The 18,517-nt window shown below is 42.2% G+C and overlaps 1 protein-coding gene across 2 annotated transcripts in view; it reads left to right on the top strand.

Annotated features, from left to right (window-relative positions):
• The window catches only part of ENTPD5 (ectonucleoside triphosphate diphosphohydrolase 5 (inactive)), a 70,885-nt gene extending 53,051 nt beyond the window's left edge, over window positions 1-17,834 (top strand). For both annotated transcript variants that reach the window (XM_073608843.1, XM_073608842.1), the window contains 11 exons: window positions 2,304-2,447; window positions 5,833-5,908; window positions 6,835-6,870; window positions 9,463-9,545; window positions 9,638-9,717; window positions 9,796-9,857; window positions 11,299-11,400; window positions 13,237-13,377; window positions 13,453-13,509; window positions 17,314-17,429; window positions 17,503-17,834. In XM_073608843.1, the coding sequence (XP_073464944.1) occupies window positions 2,304-2,447; window positions 5,833-5,908; window positions 6,835-6,870; window positions 9,463-9,545; window positions 9,638-9,717; window positions 9,796-9,857; window positions 11,299-11,400; window positions 13,237-13,377; window positions 13,453-13,509; window positions 17,314-17,429; window positions 17,503-17,586 (981 nt within the window). In that variant the 3' untranslated portion in view covers window positions 17,587-17,834. The remainder of the gene's footprint in view (window positions 1-2,303; window positions 2,448-5,832; window positions 5,909-6,834; window positions 6,871-9,462; window positions 9,546-9,637; window positions 9,718-9,795; window positions 9,858-11,298; window positions 11,401-13,236; window positions 13,378-13,452; window positions 13,510-17,313; window positions 17,430-17,502) is intronic.
• The last annotated feature ends 683 nt before the right edge of the window (window positions 17,835-18,517 follow it).

Below are 18,517 nucleotides of genomic sequence, written 5' to 3'. Positions count from 1 at the left end.
TAGGAATAGTCAAATTTGATCAGTGGGCTGAGAAAGCCACTATAAGATCAAAGGTATTATAAATAGGATATATATGGCCCAAAACCAAGAAATGTTCTGAACCATAGCCCTCTGGTGTATGTTCAAATAGAGAAGAAAAGAACATGCACAAGGCAAGACTGCAAGGAGATTGGGAAATATTGTGTCTGTGCTGGAGAGGAGATAGTGATACCAGAGTGAAAGGGAGTGATGTAAAGGGGCTGAGGAGGTGGAGAGAGACATACAGTCTATAAGTGATGAAATAAACAACGAAATACAAATAAGTGCAAGTGAGGGGGAGAGAGGGGGGGAGGAAGGAAGGGAGGGAGGGGGGAGGAAAGGGAGGGAGGGAGGGGGGGGGGAGGAAAGGGAAAGAAAGAAAAAAGAAAAAGAAAGTAAAAAGAAAAAGGAAAAAGAAAAGAGAAAAAGAAAAAAGAAAAGGGAAAAGAGGACACAAGAAAAGAAAGAAAAAGAAAAAAAAAAACAGAAAAAAAGAGGAAAGTAAAGGAAATAAGAAAGAGACAAAGTGAAGAATACCTGCACTTGGTAATTATACTGCACTAAAGTATCGCATAGCCAATGTAGTTCATACTAGATTCATACGAATGGAACATGTATGTATATATATATATATATATATATATATATCAACTTTATTTTCATGTTCTCCCCAGCAGACTGATCCTCTGAAGAAGACCCCAATTGTAGGGGTTGAAACGCGTCAGGTTTAATGTTCATGATTCAAAGTATGATTATGAACAAATGTCTGCTTATGTATGTTCAGCTTACTTTTTAAATAATTCCCACTGAAGCTCACAGTTTTTAACTTTGATGGTCTATTATTACTCAATAAAAATTGTTATACTTTTTTCATACAACTGAGTCTATATCCATTATTGCGCTGCCAAAAAACCCCAAGGTGGGGAAACCTGTAAAATCCTTTTCTTTCGAAGGACATCACGGGACACAGAGGTCCCGCCCCTCTTCTAATACACTATATTGCTTGGCTACAAAACTGAGGTATTCCTGCAAGGGGGAGGGATTATATAGGGGGTTGAACTTCCTGATAGGGTGTGCCAGTGTCCAATCACCAGTGATACCTATATAACCCATCAGTAATTACTGTGGCTCTGTGTCCCGTGATGTCCTTCGAAAGAAAAGGATTTTACAGGTAAGCTGTTTTAAAAAATCCTATTTTTTACAGGAAACCTGTTTAGAGTTACAGAGGAGGTCTAGCACTAGAATTATTGCTCTCACTCACGATCGCGGGAATACCTCACATGTGTGATTTGAATACTATTTAGAAATGTGAGCGCGATTTGCGTATGCATTTGCTTCTGCACGTGAGCACGTAGGGATGGGGCGGTTTAAATTTTATTTTCTTATTTATTGTATTTATATTTACACTGTCCCTTTTGTTTTTATTTTTTTTTTATCACTTTTATGCCTATTTTTTTCTATTACATCCCTTGTAATAGAAATGAGGATAACAGGTCCTCTTTATTGAGAGATCTGGAGTCAAAAAAAAAAAAAAAAAAAACAGATCTTTCATTTACCTTTTAAAAACAAAAGAAAAAAATTTAATTTTTTTTTTTTTTTTGCATTTTTACTTAAAAAAAAAAATATTTTGACCCGAGAACCAGAAGTGACGTCAAATGTCGCATCGGTCCTCCAAAGGCATAGAGATGAATGGTGGCCATTTTGGCTTCACTTATCTTTCTGCCCAGCTAACGGCCGCATCGGTTAGTTCTCTGGCTTTACTGATGGGTTAGGTAAGCACGGGAATGACCGGGAAGTGGAGGGAGGGCGGGCAGCACCCCTCCCGCTGCTTCTATCTCTGATTCTGTGGCAAATCCGCCCATGGGACCACTTTTATCTGACGCAGAACCAACCATAGTAAAAAAAAATTAACTGGGGTTATAGCAGCTAGCTGCTGCCATGAAACCAGTATTAAACATCAAAGTAATGATGTATTTTTTTTACTATGGGTCAGTCAGCAAGTGGATAAACTAATAATAATTCTCAGAAGCGCTATCTTAAGTGAAACCCCAATTTCTCTCATGGCTAATGTCAATTTGAGCTAAAATTTAGCAGATAATGTTTAGTAAAGATTGGAATGTCTACAAAAACTAGCTGAAATGGTAATAAGGCTTTGAGCCCATAAGAAAGTACATGCCCACCATCCAGTATGTCAGATAGTCTTTTTTTAAAGGTTGGAGGGAAAGCCTTGTGTGTCATTATTAGAGCAGAGATGAGCCCCCCAGAAATAAATTTTTTTTTTACAGGCTGCAGATGCTGTGCGTTCTTTACTTCAACTGGCACAAGACGCTGTCCCATCTTCTCACTGGCAGAAAACTCCTCTGATACTGAAAGCTACTGCCGGCTTCCGACTGCTTCCTGTACACCAGGCTGAAAGCCTGCTCTCCGAGGTGAGACGGGTACATGGCAAGGGAGGGGCATGCAAGGTCAGGGTATATAGCCTGGGTACATGACTTTTGGACTTGGTTGGGAAGGGGGAATGTATGGCCTTGATGCATAGTCTGGGTTCAAGTCATTTGTACGTGGCTAGGGAGGGGAAGGCACAGTCTATGTATACAGCCTAATATGTGGCCTGGTTACATATCTTGGGTATGTGTCTTGAAAAAGTATTCACACCCTTTAAAACATTTTGTCATGTCGCTACCAAAAATGTAAATGTATTTTATTGGGATTTTATGTGATAGACCAGCACAAAGTGGCACATAATTGTGATAAATGGTTTTAAAAATTTTTTACAAAAAAAATCTGAAAAGTCTGATGTGCATTTGTATTCAGTCCCCTTTACTCTAAAACCCCTAACTAAAATCTAGTGGAACCAGTTGCCCTCAGGAGTCGCCCAATTAGTAAATGGAGTCCTGTGTGTAATTTAATCTCAGTATAAATACAGCTGTTCTGTGAAGCCCTCCAGAGGTTTGTTAGAAAACCTTAATGAACAAACCGCATCATTAAGGCCAAGGAACACACCAGACAGGCTAGGGATAAAGTTGTGGAGAAGTTTAAAGCAGGGTTAGGTTATAAAAAAAAATATCCCAAGTTTTGAACATCTCACAGAGCACTGTTCAATCCATCATCTGAAAATGTGAAGAGTATGGCACAACTGCAAACCTACCAAGAAATGCCGTCCACCTAAACTGACAGGCCGGGCAAGGAGAGCATTCATCAGAGAAGCAGCCAAGAGGCCCATGGTAACTCTGGAGGAGCTACAGAGATCCACAGCTCAACTATTAGTGGTGCACTCCAGCAAATCTGGCATTTATGGAAGAGTGGCAAGAAGAAAGCCTTTGTTGAAAGAAAGTCATAAGAAGTCCCGTTTGCAGTTTACGAGACGCCATGTGGGGGACACATCAAACATGTGGAAGAAGGTGCTCTGGTCAGATGAGACCAAAATTTTACTTTTTGGCCTAAAAGCAAAATGCTATGTGTGGCGGAAAACTAACACTGCACATTACCCTGAACACACAATCCCCACCGTGAAACATGGTGGTGGGGATGCTTTTCTTCAGCAGGGACAGGGAAGCTGGTCAGTTGATGAGAAGATGGATGGAGCCAAATACAGGGCAATCTTAGAAGAAAATCTGTTAAGAGTCTGCAAAAGACTTGAGACTGGGGCAGAGGTTCACCTTCCAGCAGGACAACGACCCTAAACATACAGCCAGAGCTACAATGGAATGGTTTAGATCAAAGCATATTGATATGTTAGAATGGACCAGTCAAAGTCCAGACCCAAATTCAATTGAGAATCTGTGGCAAGACTTGAAAATTGCTGTTCACAGACGCTCTTCATCCAATCTGACAGAGCTTGAGCTAATTTGCAAAGCAGAATGGCCAAAAGAGACATCCCCAAAAGGACTTGCAGCTGTAATTGCAGTGAAAGGAGGTTCTACAAAGTATTGGCTGAATACAAATGTACCCCACACTTTTCACATATTTATTTGTAAAAATTTTTGAAAACCATTTATCTTTTCCTTCCACTTCACAATTATGTGCCACTTTGTGTTGGTCTATCACATAAAATCCCAATAAAATACATTTACATTCTTGGTTGTAACATGACAAAATGTGGAAAATTTCAAGGGGGTATGAATACTTTTTCAAGGCACTGTATATACAGAGGGTATAGGAAAGAATTAGCCCCTTTAAAATAATCACATTTTATTATTTGAAAACCTGAAATAAAGACCGACACAATTTTTATTTTATCCAGCTGTATTCACTTCCAACATCCAAGTGAAAGATATAACACCAACATGTCAGAAAAAAAAAAAAAGAGAGAATCACTGAGTTGGAAAAAGGATCACCCCCCTCTTAAAAATGACATGTAAACTCAAGCCGGTGTAGCTAATCACCTTCTCAATGGCACACAAAGCCAGTTGACTTTCAACTGTGATCAGTTGTGGTCATTTTGATTAGCTCAGCATGAAAAGCGCTTTCCTGGAGCATTTCAGTCCCTGGTAGTGCAACTGAAGCAAGCAATCAACTATGGGTGGCAAGGCACTGTCAAAAGAACTCCGGGATAAAGTTGTGGACAGGCACAAGCGAGGAGATGGATACAAAAACACTTCACTTCAAAGGCTTTATCAATGCTTAGAAGTATGGTGAAGGCTATTATCAGGAAGTGGAAGGTATTTGGTGCAACACAGACCCTCTCTGGATCAGGACGTCGCTCCAAACTGGATGAAAGAGCCAGGAGGAAACTGGTCAGAGAGGCCTACAGCAACTCTGAAGCAGTTGCAGGAATTCATTACAAAGAGCGATCATTGTGAGCATGTGACAACAATATCACAAATTCTCCACAAATGTGACTTGTATTGGAGGGTTGCAAGAAAAAAAGCCACTCCTCAAGAAAGGCCACATGCAGTCACCACTGAGCTTTGCCGAAACACACCTTGAAGATTCTGAGGCCACATGGAAAAAGGTGTTCTGGTCAGATGAGACTAAAGTTGAATTATTTGGCCTCAACACCAAATGATTTGTCTGGCGAAAATCCAATACAGCTCACCATCCAAATAACACCATTCCTACAGTAAAGCATGGAGGTGGTAATATCTTGTTATGAGGGCGTTTCTCTGCAGCAGGGACTGGAGCACTTGTCAGGATAGAAGGAAAAATGCATGGGGCAAAATACCATTAAATGCTTGAGAAAAATCTGCTGACAACATGACAATGACCCACAGCGCACAGCAAAAATGAGCACATGGTGGTTGAAGGAGAAAAAGGTGCATGTCCTTTGCATGCCCTAGTCGGAGCCCAGACTTAAACCCCATTGAAAATCTGTGGAATTACTTAAAGACTGCAGTCCACAAACGGTCACCATCAAATTTGATTAAACTTTGGCAAATCTGTAACGAAGAGTGGGCAAATATGAGTCTAAGTCTAGATGTGCAAAGTTAGTAGAGACATATCCCAACAGAATAAAGGCTGTAATTAAAGCAAAAGGTGGTTCAACAAAATACTGACACAATGGGGTGATCCTTTTTCCAACTTTGTTTTTTTGTGATTTTGTTTTTGAAATTGTATTTTTTTTCTGAGATGTTGGTGTTATATCGTTCACTTGGATGTTATAAGTTGCACTGAGTAAATATAGCTGTATAAAACAAAAACTGTGTCTGTCTTCATTTCAAGCTGCATGTAGGGTATGTAGCCTGGGTGCTTGGCTTGAATATGTGCTTTGGTTTCATGGCTTGGTTAAGTGGTCTGGGTACATGACTTAGGTGGGTGAATGGATGGGATGTTTTTTTATAGGTCATGAACGGATCTCCTTTTCCTCTTACTTAGGTGAGGAAAGTCTTCAACTCGTCTCCTTTTCTAGTACCAGAAAACAGCGTCACCATTCTGGATGGAACTGATGAAGGTGAGAACACAAAAATATCACACAACACAGAAATGGCAAATATTTCCAATGTGCACGATCTACAGACACCACCAACACATTTTTTTTCATATTGAACAAAACAGGAGTGCTTTATTGGTATTAAAAAAAAGAACAATATAAAAATATACATAATGACATGGCCTGGTATATCCTATAGCAATAAAACAAGAAAATAAAATAAATGTATGCGAGGAAAAGCAATATTAATGCCCAAGGTATACTTAACATGAAAAATGGATCAGTCGATTAACTATATCTGGGGCGGAGACAAAGTGTAGTATGGGGGAAGGCAGGAGGGGGGGTGGGGGCGGGTATGAGATTGGGGAAGGAAGAGGAGGAGAGAAAAAGAAAAGGGGATTAAGGGCCTGGATGCCCATCCCAATAACCCTGGTCAAAATGCCCGGTGCATTATTATACAGATCCAACAATTAGCTTCAGGTGGAAGTCCATGGGGACCAAACGTTGTCATATTTCCATGAACACCCCCCATTCAGTAATCTTATACATGGGCAAGGCCACATTTATCATTACTTCCCAGGAGGATATAGCTGGGGCGGGGGTTGGTGAAGCCCATTTAATGGCAATCTCCTTTTTCGCATAATACAGAAGATAGGAGATCAGCAGGTGATCAGTGATGAGCACCAACACATTTTTACATATGTTCTGAAAATTAATCCATCACTTGCCTCTAGAGATTTGCAGAACATTACTCTGCCCCAACTACTCTCCTGTCAATACATATTGATATATTTTGCAGATTATTCTATCATGGACTTCTCTAGAGATCTGAAGAACATTGCTTTGGTCTCTATATGATGGGATCATAGACATGGTAGACAAAAGCTAGTCCTCAGGGTTCTAACTGGATTCTTTGTCTGTTGTGTTTTTTTTTTTTTTCTTCTTAGGAATATTAGCCTGGATCAGTGTAAACTTTCTGACAGGTAAACACAGGCAGGATACCTCTTTGTTTATGGTGTAAGTGGATGGTATAGTCAAGTCTTTGTGTATGGTGAAGCTGGGGGTACAGTTGGATCAGTATGACTGTGTAGTGTAGGTGGACTACAGTCAGATCAGTATGCCTATGTAGGTGGGTGGAACAGTTGGCTCAGTATGTCTGTGCGTATAGTGTAGGTGGGGGTACGGTCTGGCCAGTATATTTATATGTACAGCCGTGCCCAAAAGTTTTGAGAATGACACAAATATTTTTGTTTTCTGGCCATGGATCCAAAATGGTGATGTTCTGTTCCCCAAGCCACTTAGTTATCACTTTTGCCTTATGGCAACGAGCTCCATCATGCTGGAAAAGGTATTGTTTGTCACCAAACTATTCTTGGATGGTTGGGAGAAGTTTCTCTCGGAGGATGTTTTTGCACCATTCTTTATTCATGGCTGTGGTTCTTAGGCAAAATTGTGAGTGAGCCCACTCCCTTGCCTAAGAAGCAACCCCACACATGAATGGTCTCGGGATGTTTTACTGTTGGTATGACACAAGACTAATGGTAGCGTTCACCTTTTTCTTCTCCATTTTTTCTGGATGCCCCAAACAATCAGGGGATTCATCAGAGAAAATGACTTTACCCCAGTCCTCAGCAGTACCTTTTGCAGACTATCAGTCTGTCCCTGGTGTTTTTCCTGGAGAGAAGTGGCTTCTTTCCTGCCCTTCTTGACACCAGGCTAGCCTCCAAAAGTCTTCGCCTCACTGTGCGTACAGATGTACTCACACCTTCCTGCTGCCATTTCTGAACAAGCTCTGTACGGGTGGTGCCCCGATCCTGTAGCTGAATCAACTGTAGGAGACGGTCCTGGCGCTTGCTAAACTTTCTTGGGTGCCCTGAAGCCTTCTTCACAGCAATTGAACCTCTCTCCTCTTCTTCTTCTTCCAAGTTCTTGATGATCTGATAATTGGTTGATTTTGGTGCAATCTTGGCAATAATCTTGGCAGCAATATCCTTGACTGTGAATCCCTTTTTTTGAAAAGGAATGATGACTGCACGTGTTTCCTTGCAGGTAACCATGGTTAACAGAGAAAGAACAATAATTTCAAGCACCACCCTCTTTTTAAAGCTTCCAGTCTGTTCTAACTCAATCAGCATTACAGAGTGATTTCCAGTCTTGTCCTCGTCAACACAGACACCTGTGTTAACACAAGAATCACTGACATGTCAGATGGTCTTTTTGTGGCAGCGCTGAAATGCACTGGAAAAGGTTATTTTTTTTTTTTTAATTCAGTTCATTTTCATGGTAAAGAGGGACTTTGTAATTAATTGCAATTCATCTGATCACTCTTCATAACATTCTGGAGTATATGCAAATTGCCATCATAAAAACTGAGGCAGCAGACTTTGTGAAAATTTATATTTGTGTCATTCTCAAAACTTTTGGCCAGGGCTGTAGTGTAGGTGGGGGTACAGTTGGATCAGTATGTCTGTGTGTAGTGTAGGTGGATGGTACAGTTGGGTCGGTATGTCTGTGTGTAGTTGTCTATATGTAGTGTAGGTAGAGGTACATTTGGGTCAGTATGACTGTGTGTAGTGTAGGTGGGGGTACAGTTGGGTCAGTATGACTGTGTGTAGTGTAGATGAGGGTACAGTTGGGTCAGTATGACTGTGTGTAGTGTAGATGGGGGTACAGTTGGATCAGTATGTCTGTGTGTAGGTGGATGGTACAGTTGGGTCAGTATGTCTGTGTGTAGTTGTCTATATGTAGTGTAGGTGGTGGTACAGTTGGGTCAGTATGACTATGTGTAGTGTAGGTGGGGGTACAGTTGGATCAGTAGGTCTGTGTGTAGTGTAGGTGGGGTACAGTTGGGTCAGTATGACTGTGTGTAGTGTAGATGGGGGTACAGTTGGGTCAGTATGACTGTGTGTAGTGTAAATGGGGGTACAGTTGGGTCAGTATGACTGTGCGTAGTATAGATGGGGGTACAGTTGGGTCAGTATCACGGTGTGTAGTGTAGGTACAGTTTGGTCAGTATATCTATATGTAGTGTAGGTGGGGGTACAGTTGGGTAAGTATGACTGTGTAGTGTAGATGGGGGTACAGTTGGGTCAGTATGACTGTGTGTAGTGTAGATGGGGGTACAGTTGCGTCAGTATGTCTATATGTAGTGTAGGTGGGGGTACAGTTGGGTCAGTATGACTGTGTGTAGTGTAGGTGGGGGTACAGTTGGGTCAGTATGACTGTGTGTAGTGTAGATGGGGGTACAGTTGGGTCAGTATGACTGTGTGTAGTGTAGATGGAGGTACAGTTGGGTCAGTATGACTATGTAGTGTAGATGGGGGTACAGTTGGGTCAGTATGACTATGTAGTGTAGATGGGGATACAGTTGGGTCAGTATGTCTATATGTAGTGTAGATGGGGGTACAGTTGGGTCAGTATGACTGTGTGTAGTGTAGATGGGGGTACAGTTTGGTCAGTATGACTATGTAGTGTAGATGGGGGTACAGTTGGGTCAGTATGTCTGTGTGCAGCGTGGATGGGGGGGTTCAGTCAGGTCACTGTGTGCACCAGCTATATTCTCTGCTACCCTCTAGGTCGGTTACATGGAGATCGTAGTGTGGGCACTTTGGATTTGGGTGGAGCATCTACACAGATCACCTTCCTTCCTCTTAATAAAGTAAGTTTTTATTTCTCTCTCTATGTACAACACTAACTGCTGTCTGTTGCTCTCTTTAGTAGACTGGTCCTTTCTCTTTTTGATCTTTTTAGGCTACATTAGATGAGACTTCACAGGAGTCGTTGGCTTCCTTTGAGCTGTTCAATAGCACATATCGCCTCTACACACATAGGTGGGTCTTCTGTGCCGCCGGTCAGCTCTCTTTAGAGGACTTTGCCGATAGTAATTAATGCCATTGTTGTTGTTCCAGTTATCTGGGTTTCGGTCTGAAGGAGGCTCGCTTTGCAGTTCTTGACGCTTCGGTGTCTGTAGGTAAATCTTAAAATGTATGTTGTCACCACAAAGTCAGTGGTGGGTTGCTATATGTGTGCGACTCCACTATATATAATGATCGTGTCATTTAATCTGTCCATTTTTAGTTTTGAAGTTTTGACCATCTAATGTTTATGCTAGCTTCAACCCGCCCATAGGTTTAGCAGGGACTGGCCGAGATTCGAACCATGTATAGGTCGGATTTTTCATGAAATTCTTGCCAGCAGCTATACTGAAGCCGTCGGTAGCGGCGGAGATGATTGCGTCCTTTACCCTCTGAGTCTGGATGCCGAGTGAGGGAAAGATGGCCCCCACTCAGCTCCATAACATTAGATGGCAGAAGCAACGTCAAACGTTACTTCCTCCCAATGGTCTTAAAGGGACATTTTTTTTTTATGGCATCTAATTATTTTAAGTCGCGCCGCATATAAAAACGGTGTTCAAACCACAGATGTGAGGTATCACCACGATCGTTAGAGCAAGGGCAATAATTCTAGACCTCCTCTGTATCTCAAAACTGGTCGCCAATGGAGATTTTTAAGTGCCAAAGTTTGTCGCCATTCCATGAGCGGATGCAATTTTGAAGCGTGACATGTTGGGTATCAATTTACTCGGCGTAACTTCATCTTTCAAAATATGTGCATGCAAGAGGAGCACTGCTCTGACTGTCAAGCCTTGGTGAGATAATGGAAGACCGACGCACCTACTCCAGGTGCTCAGGCTTGGGATGTCCTCCTTCCATCCAACTAAGATACTTGAGAATAAGAAATGAAATGCCGGCAACTCTGGAAATTCTTCTGTAATCTGTTATTATAACATGACCGTGAAAATGTGATAGCTGACGCGTTTCGGCACTTAGCCTTGTTCCCAGCACAGTCACCATAGAAAAATACAACATAAAAATAGTGAAAGAAATAAAAGGATAATGCATGTCACTCCCACTAATTAGATGGTAAACGAGAACACCAATGCAGGTGCATGTTTCTCAGGAACTGATAACAAGCAAGACATATCATAACATGAATCACTGAGAAAGAAAAGGAAAGGAAACACGGATCAGTATAAGAAACCACATAGTTTAAAAAGATTAAAAAAATTCAGAATAGAAAAATATGTGTATCGCAAAAAAATAAAAAATCGCGAAATGTGTATCGCAAAGAAGGAAAAAAAAAATCAGTAAATGTGCATCACACATTTCGTGATTTTTAATTTTTGTGCGATACACGTGTTTTTCTATTTTTTTTTTATTTTGAATTTTTTAAATCTTTTTAAACTATGTGGTTTCTTATACTGATCCGTGTTTCCCTTTCTTTCTCAGTGATTCATGTTATGATATGTCTTGCTTGTTATTATCTTGCTTTACCATCAGTAAAACTATAGTCATAATACTGTATTAAATAACATACTACATGTGTGACATCCTATTTCTCCTCTATATCAGCCGAACAGAAGCAGACCTTGCGCAGCCATTGTTTTCCCCCAGAGCTGAATGGATCATGGGTATTTGATAGTGTAACCTACAGATATGGAGGACACTCTGATGGTGAGTCCGATATTAAGGGGGGCAATAAGATTCTTGAACTGGGGAAGTAGAATGGTGAGGGGCGCACTCAGTTTCTGAGAAAGAAGATGACAGTCTGATGATGAGGGGCACACTTAGCTTTTAGATGGGGAAGACAGCCTGATGGTCTTCTGGTGAAATTGCACTCGGGTTCTGAGAAAGGAGAAAACTGTAAAAGTTAGGAATGCACTCCAATTCTGTGTAAGGAAAAACTGCCTGATGGTGAGGGGTGCACTTAGGTTCTGAGGAAGGAGAAGGCAGTTTGAGGTTCTAGAAGGACAAAATAGTTCTGAGGAAGGAGAAGGCAAGGGGCGTACTGAGGTTTCTTAGTAGGGGAGTGGCACTCTAATGGTGAGAAGCACACTCAGGATCTGAGGAAGGAGAGGACAGTCTGATAGAGAGGGGGTACTTGGGTTCTGAGGAATGAGAGGATAGTCTGATGGAGAAGGGGGCACTTAGGTTCTGAGGAAGGAGAGGACAGTCTGATGGAGAAGGGGTACTTAGGTTCTGAGGAAGGAGAGGACAGTCTGATGGAGAAGGGGTACTTAGGTTCTGAGGAAGGAGAGGGGTACTTGGATTCTGAGGAAGGAGAGGATAGTCTGATGGAGAGGGGTACTTAGGTTCTGAGGAAGGAGAGGACAGTCTGATGGAGAGGGGGGCACTTAGGTTCTGAGGAAGGAGAGGGGTACTTGGATTCTGAGGAAGGAGAGGATAGTCTGATGGAGAGGGGTACTTAAGTTCTGAGGAAGGAGAGGATAGTCTGATGGAGAAGGGGGCACTTAGGTTCTGAGGAAGGAGAGGACAGTCTGATGGAGAGGGGTACTTAGGTTCTGAGGAAGGAGAGGACTGTCTGATGGAGAGGGGTACTTAGGTTCTGAGGAAGGAGAGGACAGCCTGATGATAAGGGGTCCACTCAGGTTCTATAAGGGGGAAGACAGTCTAATGGTAATGGGGGCTCTCAAGTTCTGAGGAAGGAGAGGACAGTCGTATGATAAGGGGCGCACTTAGGTTCTAGAAGGGGAAGACAGTCTGACGGTGATGGGCACACTCAAGTTCTAAGGAAGGAAAAGACAGTATAATTGCAAGGAGCAAACTCTGAGTAAAAAAGGATACTGATACTGAGGGGCACATTCAGGTTTTTATGTAGGAGAAGACAGTTTGATGATGACGGATGTATTAACTCCATCAATGAGTTGTCCCATTTGGGAAATTTCCCATTTACTCCTGTTGTGGTGACAATTGTAATTTTTTTTTTAAATCCTCTTACAGGACATGGTGGAAACACCTTAAAATATTTTTTTCTCTTAGTGGAAACTATTGCTATGCTAATTTAAATAAGTAACAGCCGCAGTCTTCACAGGTGTCCTCATACAAGGTAGTGCTATAAAGGATTACAGAGGGCACTGGGCACAGTGGTCAATCTCTGGTGCCTATTGGACTGCACAGCCAATTTAGGCACTACTATGCAAGCGCTATAACAAAAAAAAGCAGTGGGAAGACACTGAATATGGAGATTATTTAAACGTCTATCTAACAGAATATCTGTTTCTCTGACTTCAGTTGTACTCTATAGTCTCTCTATAGATTTTCAAAGATGCCTTGATAAAGCCTATAAGCAACTCTTGGCTAGGGGGCGGGGTGCTTATTTCATTGCTCAGGGAGCCTCTAATGTGATTGGATATGCCAGTTTTTAGAATGTGCTTCAAAAGTGGGTTTGTCCTTTAAATTTTTTGTCTAAGATATTGCTGATGTATTACATATGTGGGCTAGCCTTATGTTCCACTCTTTACATCAGGTACCCTCCATTCTTCCCTTCAGGTCTCGCTGGATTTAATTTATGTTACTCGGAGGTTCGACGTATTGTAGGAGGAAAGCTGCACCAGGTGGATGAGATCCGACACAGCCCATTCTATGCCTTCTCATACTTCTATGACCGTGCTGTAGACAGCAGCCTGATTGGTGAGTGCTGAGCGTCCTGTCTATGTAACCTGACTGATGTTCTGTTCTCCTAATGCAGTATTTTTGTTATATCAGATTTCGAGAACGGTGGTGTGCTGGAAGTCCGGGACTTTGCCCAAAAAGCAAGAGAAGGTAAGAATTTGGATTGCTAAGGAGCAGATTTACTAAAGCCTTTTTTTTTTTTCTTTTGGTTTATTTTACGTGATCATAAGCTTGTCACAAACATCGGTCCCCTCCACACATCCTAAGTTATAAACTTAAAGTAATCACACATAATAAGTTCTTGTGTTGTAGAAGAAATGATGCACCCCAGACTCTGTCCCTATAGATGTGCCCTGCAAGCAGCTCTTAAAGGGTAACTTCATTTTGTGGGTAAAAAAAAAAAGGCAAAAAAAATAATATAGCGTATACCAGGGATATGCAATTAGCGGACCTCCAGCTGTTGCAGAACTACAAATCCCATGAGGCATAGCAAGACTCTGACAGCCACAAGCATGACACCCAGAGGCAGAGGCATGATGGGACTTGTAGTTTCGCAACAGCTGGAGGTTCGCTAATTGCATATCCCTGGCGTATACAATTGGGACACAAGTCATATTGTAATTGAATGTTATGGGAAATTACCTTTCATTTTCAATCTGCAGCTCTGTAATTTTCAGTAAAAAGCAATATGGCTACCCGGAGGTGTTCTTTACACAGAATGTGTACAGAACGTCCCCCAGATGCATCATTTCCTGCTTGTGTGTTTATCCCAGAAGTCTGTACAGTGGAACCTTGGTTTACAAGTAATGCGGTTAACGAGCGTTTTGAAAGACGAGCAACTTGTAAAAAAAAAAATCCTGACTCGGTTTGCGAGTGTTGTCTCGAAAAACAAGCAGGATTCAAGCCAATGGTGTGTGCAGTACCGCATTTGGCCAGAGGTGTGGGGGGGTGACGGTTTGGAGACGTTCGGAAGTATTCCGTTCCCGAGTGTTTCCAAGCCTTTCCGAGTTCAGCCAAGCTGTCCCTGAGTATTTTCGAAGCTCTCCAGCGCCCCCCCCAACCTCTGGCCACATTCGGTATTGCATGCAATAGAAGTCAATGCGGAACGAATTATCTTCGTTTCCATTGACTTTGATGGGGAAACTCGCTTTGATATGCGAGTGCTTTGGAATACAAGCATTCTCCTGGAACGGATTATGCTCGTAATCCAAGGTTCCACTGTACTAAGATACAAGTCAGATTTCAGGCATCCCCTGCAACAAAAATGTCATTTTTGGTGAGACACTCCCAATAGGAAATCACATCTAAAGGGATACAGAGCCCAGCAGGTACAGCAGCTGATTGACAATTATGAAACTACTCCCATTAGATTCACTTACCACAGGGACTAAAACACTCAGGGATTTCTTCAGAATAACAAAAGATAGGAATCTGCAACAAAGTTTGTTAAAACCCTTGTGAAGTACATAGATCACCCGGAGGGGAATGTTTTTTTTTATTCTCAACAAAAGTGGAGTTACTCTTTAACCACTTGCCGCAAAATCACATACCTGTACTCATTTTGCTTAAGTGATTGTACCAGGGTGATGCCCGGGCAGCAAAATTGTGTCTACATGACTGATTGCAGTGGTATGTGTAAAGGCATAATGTGCTAGTATGCATCGCATACTAGAAAGAAAATACATTTTTTTGTACTCACCGTAATATATTTTTCTTGACAAGGGACCCCTTTTGTGTTTGATTACTTTTGATCTTTCTTTGGTACTAAGTTATACCCTGCTTAGGCCTACACTTTTTTTGTTTGTCAGTATCCTACGTTCTGTAGGCGGCAGTATAACCCCAAAGGTTTAAGACTTCCTGTGTTGGTCAATCAACTCAAAGAAAAGGATTTTATATTGGGTATAAAGCATCTGTTTAAAAATCCTATTTTTAAGTGGAAGCAATAGGGTGAAAAGAGAAATCGTACATATCCAAAAGAATGAAGTGATTTTGTATGGGACTGCTATTGCTGACCTGATTTTTGAATATGGAGGCTCAACGGTTGTCAAGATTAGGGTTTCTTATGATACTACCTTTCCGGAGAAGGAAGTTAAAACAAACCTGGGGAATTAGTTCTGAGTCGATCAAAAATTCATAAGCAGTGAAAGGCACATCAGATGCAGGTAGCCAAAGAAAGCTATATGCTGATCCTGACTTTTCCTATAATTATTGGTCTTGGTAATTGCTCCTTTCTGTCCTCTTATAAACCCAACTGACCCTTTAACGTGATGAGTGACCTTGATGGCCAATAAGCAGGCTTTGTGGCTAAGCTCAAATTTTACAAGAAAAGCCTGTAGCCTTTATACTTAAAGGGCACTTTCACACTGGGGGGGGGGGCACGCAACGGCGGCAAATGTTTTCTTCTTTTTTTAGCGGCGCTTTATGGCTGCCAGTGGGGTGCTTTTAACCCCTGCTAGCAGCTGAAAAAGAGTTAAAAGCACCCGCAAAGCATTTTGCGGGCGCTTCGGCAGCACTGGTCATTGATTTCAATGGCAGGGGTTTTTTTTAAGAGCGGTTTATTCACCGCTCCCGCAACACCCCAAAGATGCTGCTTGCAGGACTTTTTTTTTATGTCCTGCAAGCGCTCCGCTCCAGTTTGAAAGCACTCAAGCTTTCACACTGGGGTGGCAGGGGAGGCGTTTTTCAGGCGCAGTTTTTTTAGCCCAAAAGTGCCTGAAAAACACCTCAGTGTGAAAGTAGCCAAAGTGTTACTAAACCCATAACAGTACAATCAGTCTGTATATGCAGTAAAGCATGCTTGTTATACTCACTGTGGAACCCAAGGGGTTAATCCCCTGCATTGTGTTAAAAGGATGTTTGATCCTGTATGCACAGATCCTTCCCTTCTTGCACTGACTCCAAAACATGTCTGGATGAGACAAGAGTTACTGGAGTTAGGCTGCACATGCTCAGTTTGGTGTGTATTGCTAGAGCGGTTTTTTCCTTGGGCGAATGCATGCGATTAGCACAGGGCCAATCAGCACTGTTCAGAGGGCCAGGGGTCCTGCATCAAAACTCCTCCTACAAGCTTTAACCAGGCACTGATAGAAGTCACAAGACTGCTATATACAGCTAATGAGAAAAGGTATTTAGCCGTTTGCATTTTCACGTTCTCTGTACTGTGTGAGACCAGATATAGTAAATGCAGGCTCCTGGGTTTGGTAACACTTTAAAGTGTTTGTAAAGGCACAAGGTTTTTTACCTTCATGCATTCTATGCATGAAGGTAAAAAAAAAAAACCTTGTGTATGCAGCAGCCCCCCCCCCCCAATACCTGAGCCCTCTCTCAATCCAGCGTTTGTCCAGGAGAGCCTTGCTTCTCCGGGGACTGGCACTCCTGATTGGCTTTTGGCAGCAGCGGGAGCCATTGACTCCCGCTGCAGTCAGTCACAGCTAGTGAGCCAGTCAGGAGACAGTGGCAGGGCCTGGCAATGGCTTCATGTGTGAATGGACACACAGAGCAGTGGCTCAGCTGGGGTGCCCCCATAGCAAGCTGCTTGATGTGGGGGCACCTGGCAGGAGCAAGAAGTGCTGACGTCGGACCCAAGAAGAGGAGGATCCAGACTGCTCTGTGGAAAACCAACTGCACAGAGCAGGCAAGTATGACATGTTTATTTATTTATTTCTAATAGAAAAACAAGACTTTAATATCGCTTTAACTCCCCTGTGTTCATATTAATAGTCTATTTTTATCTCGCATAGCTTTTGCCATCAGGGGCACTTCTGCTTGCATAAAAAATTGACAATTTTTGTGTTTTATAAATAAAAAATGTATGCAAATTTTATGCAAAGCTCTTCTGAAAGCATAATTGAAGCTCAGAAAGGCCAGATAAAGGTTGTATCAGAGATGTTTCTCTTTAGATATGGAGGGAATGTGTTATGGCAAACTGTAAAAAGAGAGTGCGTCTTCCCACAGTGTGCGATCACATGACCAGCGACTCATCTCACAGCCACTTCCTGTGTATGGATCTGACCTACATCACTGCTCTGCTCAGGGAAGGCTTTGGCTTTGAGGACGGAACTCTCTTGCAGGTAAATGGACTTTCCTGATGCTCATTTCTTGGTTTTTGCACCTTCTGAATCACGTTTTGGCTTTTCATTTCAGCTAAGCAAAAAAGTTCGAAACGTGGAGATGAGTTGGACGCTGGGAGCCGCTTTCCACGTGTTGCAGTCCCTGTTACCGTTGTAGTAGCGCCAGCAGCAATATCACAACCCAGTGCCTTATCACAAGTCTTATTGCACAACCCGGGATTTAACCCAGAAATGTGTTTTCTAAAGATTCATGTTCTCTGATTAAGGGAGGAGAGAGCTCATCGTAATTGTATATTCTTCTCTTATTCATGTCCCAATCTAGAATAATATGCAATTTGCACTGACCATCTCTAACCAGCTGCTCTTTGTATTTAATTTATTAAAATGTAATGAATACTAAATAAATTATTTAATTTACTGTAAAGTACTTTGAGTCACTGATGTCTGTCACCTTTTTTGTAGTGTTTGCGTCAATGGATGTCAGCCTGAAAATCAGGCAGTTCAGTTGAATTTCTCCTGTTTCTTCATGGATTGTGGTGATTAGCCAGAGTAAGTTCTGTGCTCCATCTGCTTGTCACAGCCCAGCAAGAAGCACAAGTCTGCATGGGATCTTTAAAAACACAGCTGTGAGCAGATTGGGTATTTGGAGCCACTACAGGCAGGTGATAAAAATCCTTGAAGGAGAAGTTCACTTTTAAAAAAAGAAAAATAATAACAAATGCACGTTTTTTTTTTTTTTGCAGGTAAAAAAAAAAAAAAAAGTGGAAATAAATTATTTTCCTGTAGTAGGAGCCTGGAACGCATTGCACCAGCGATCGACAGATCGATGATGCCATGCAGGTCTCCTGTACACGGTCAGTGTATCTGTATGCCCACATATCCCGTATGGGTAAGCCGATTCTCGCTGACAGGAAGACTCAATGAGCTACCACAGCGCCATGGGCGTTCATTGAGAACTACAAGCTGACAGCCGCTAAGGATGTTGGGGCTTGTAGTTCATTCAGACACACAGAGCTGTGTGTTTAAATCAGTGGTCATCAACCCCTGTCCTCAGGGCCCACTAACAGGCCAGGTTTGCAAGATAACTG

Source organism: Aquarana catesbeiana, linkage group LG13 (genome assembly GCF_042186555.1).
Source record: "Aquarana catesbeiana isolate 2022-GZ linkage group LG13, ASM4218655v1, whole genome shotgun sequence".
Lineage (NCBI taxonomy): Eukaryota > Metazoa > Chordata > Amphibia > Anura > Ranidae > Aquarana > Aquarana catesbeiana.
The sequence above is the reverse complement of the archived record's forward strand: the minus strand, read 5'-3'. Positions and strand labels throughout refer to the sequence as shown.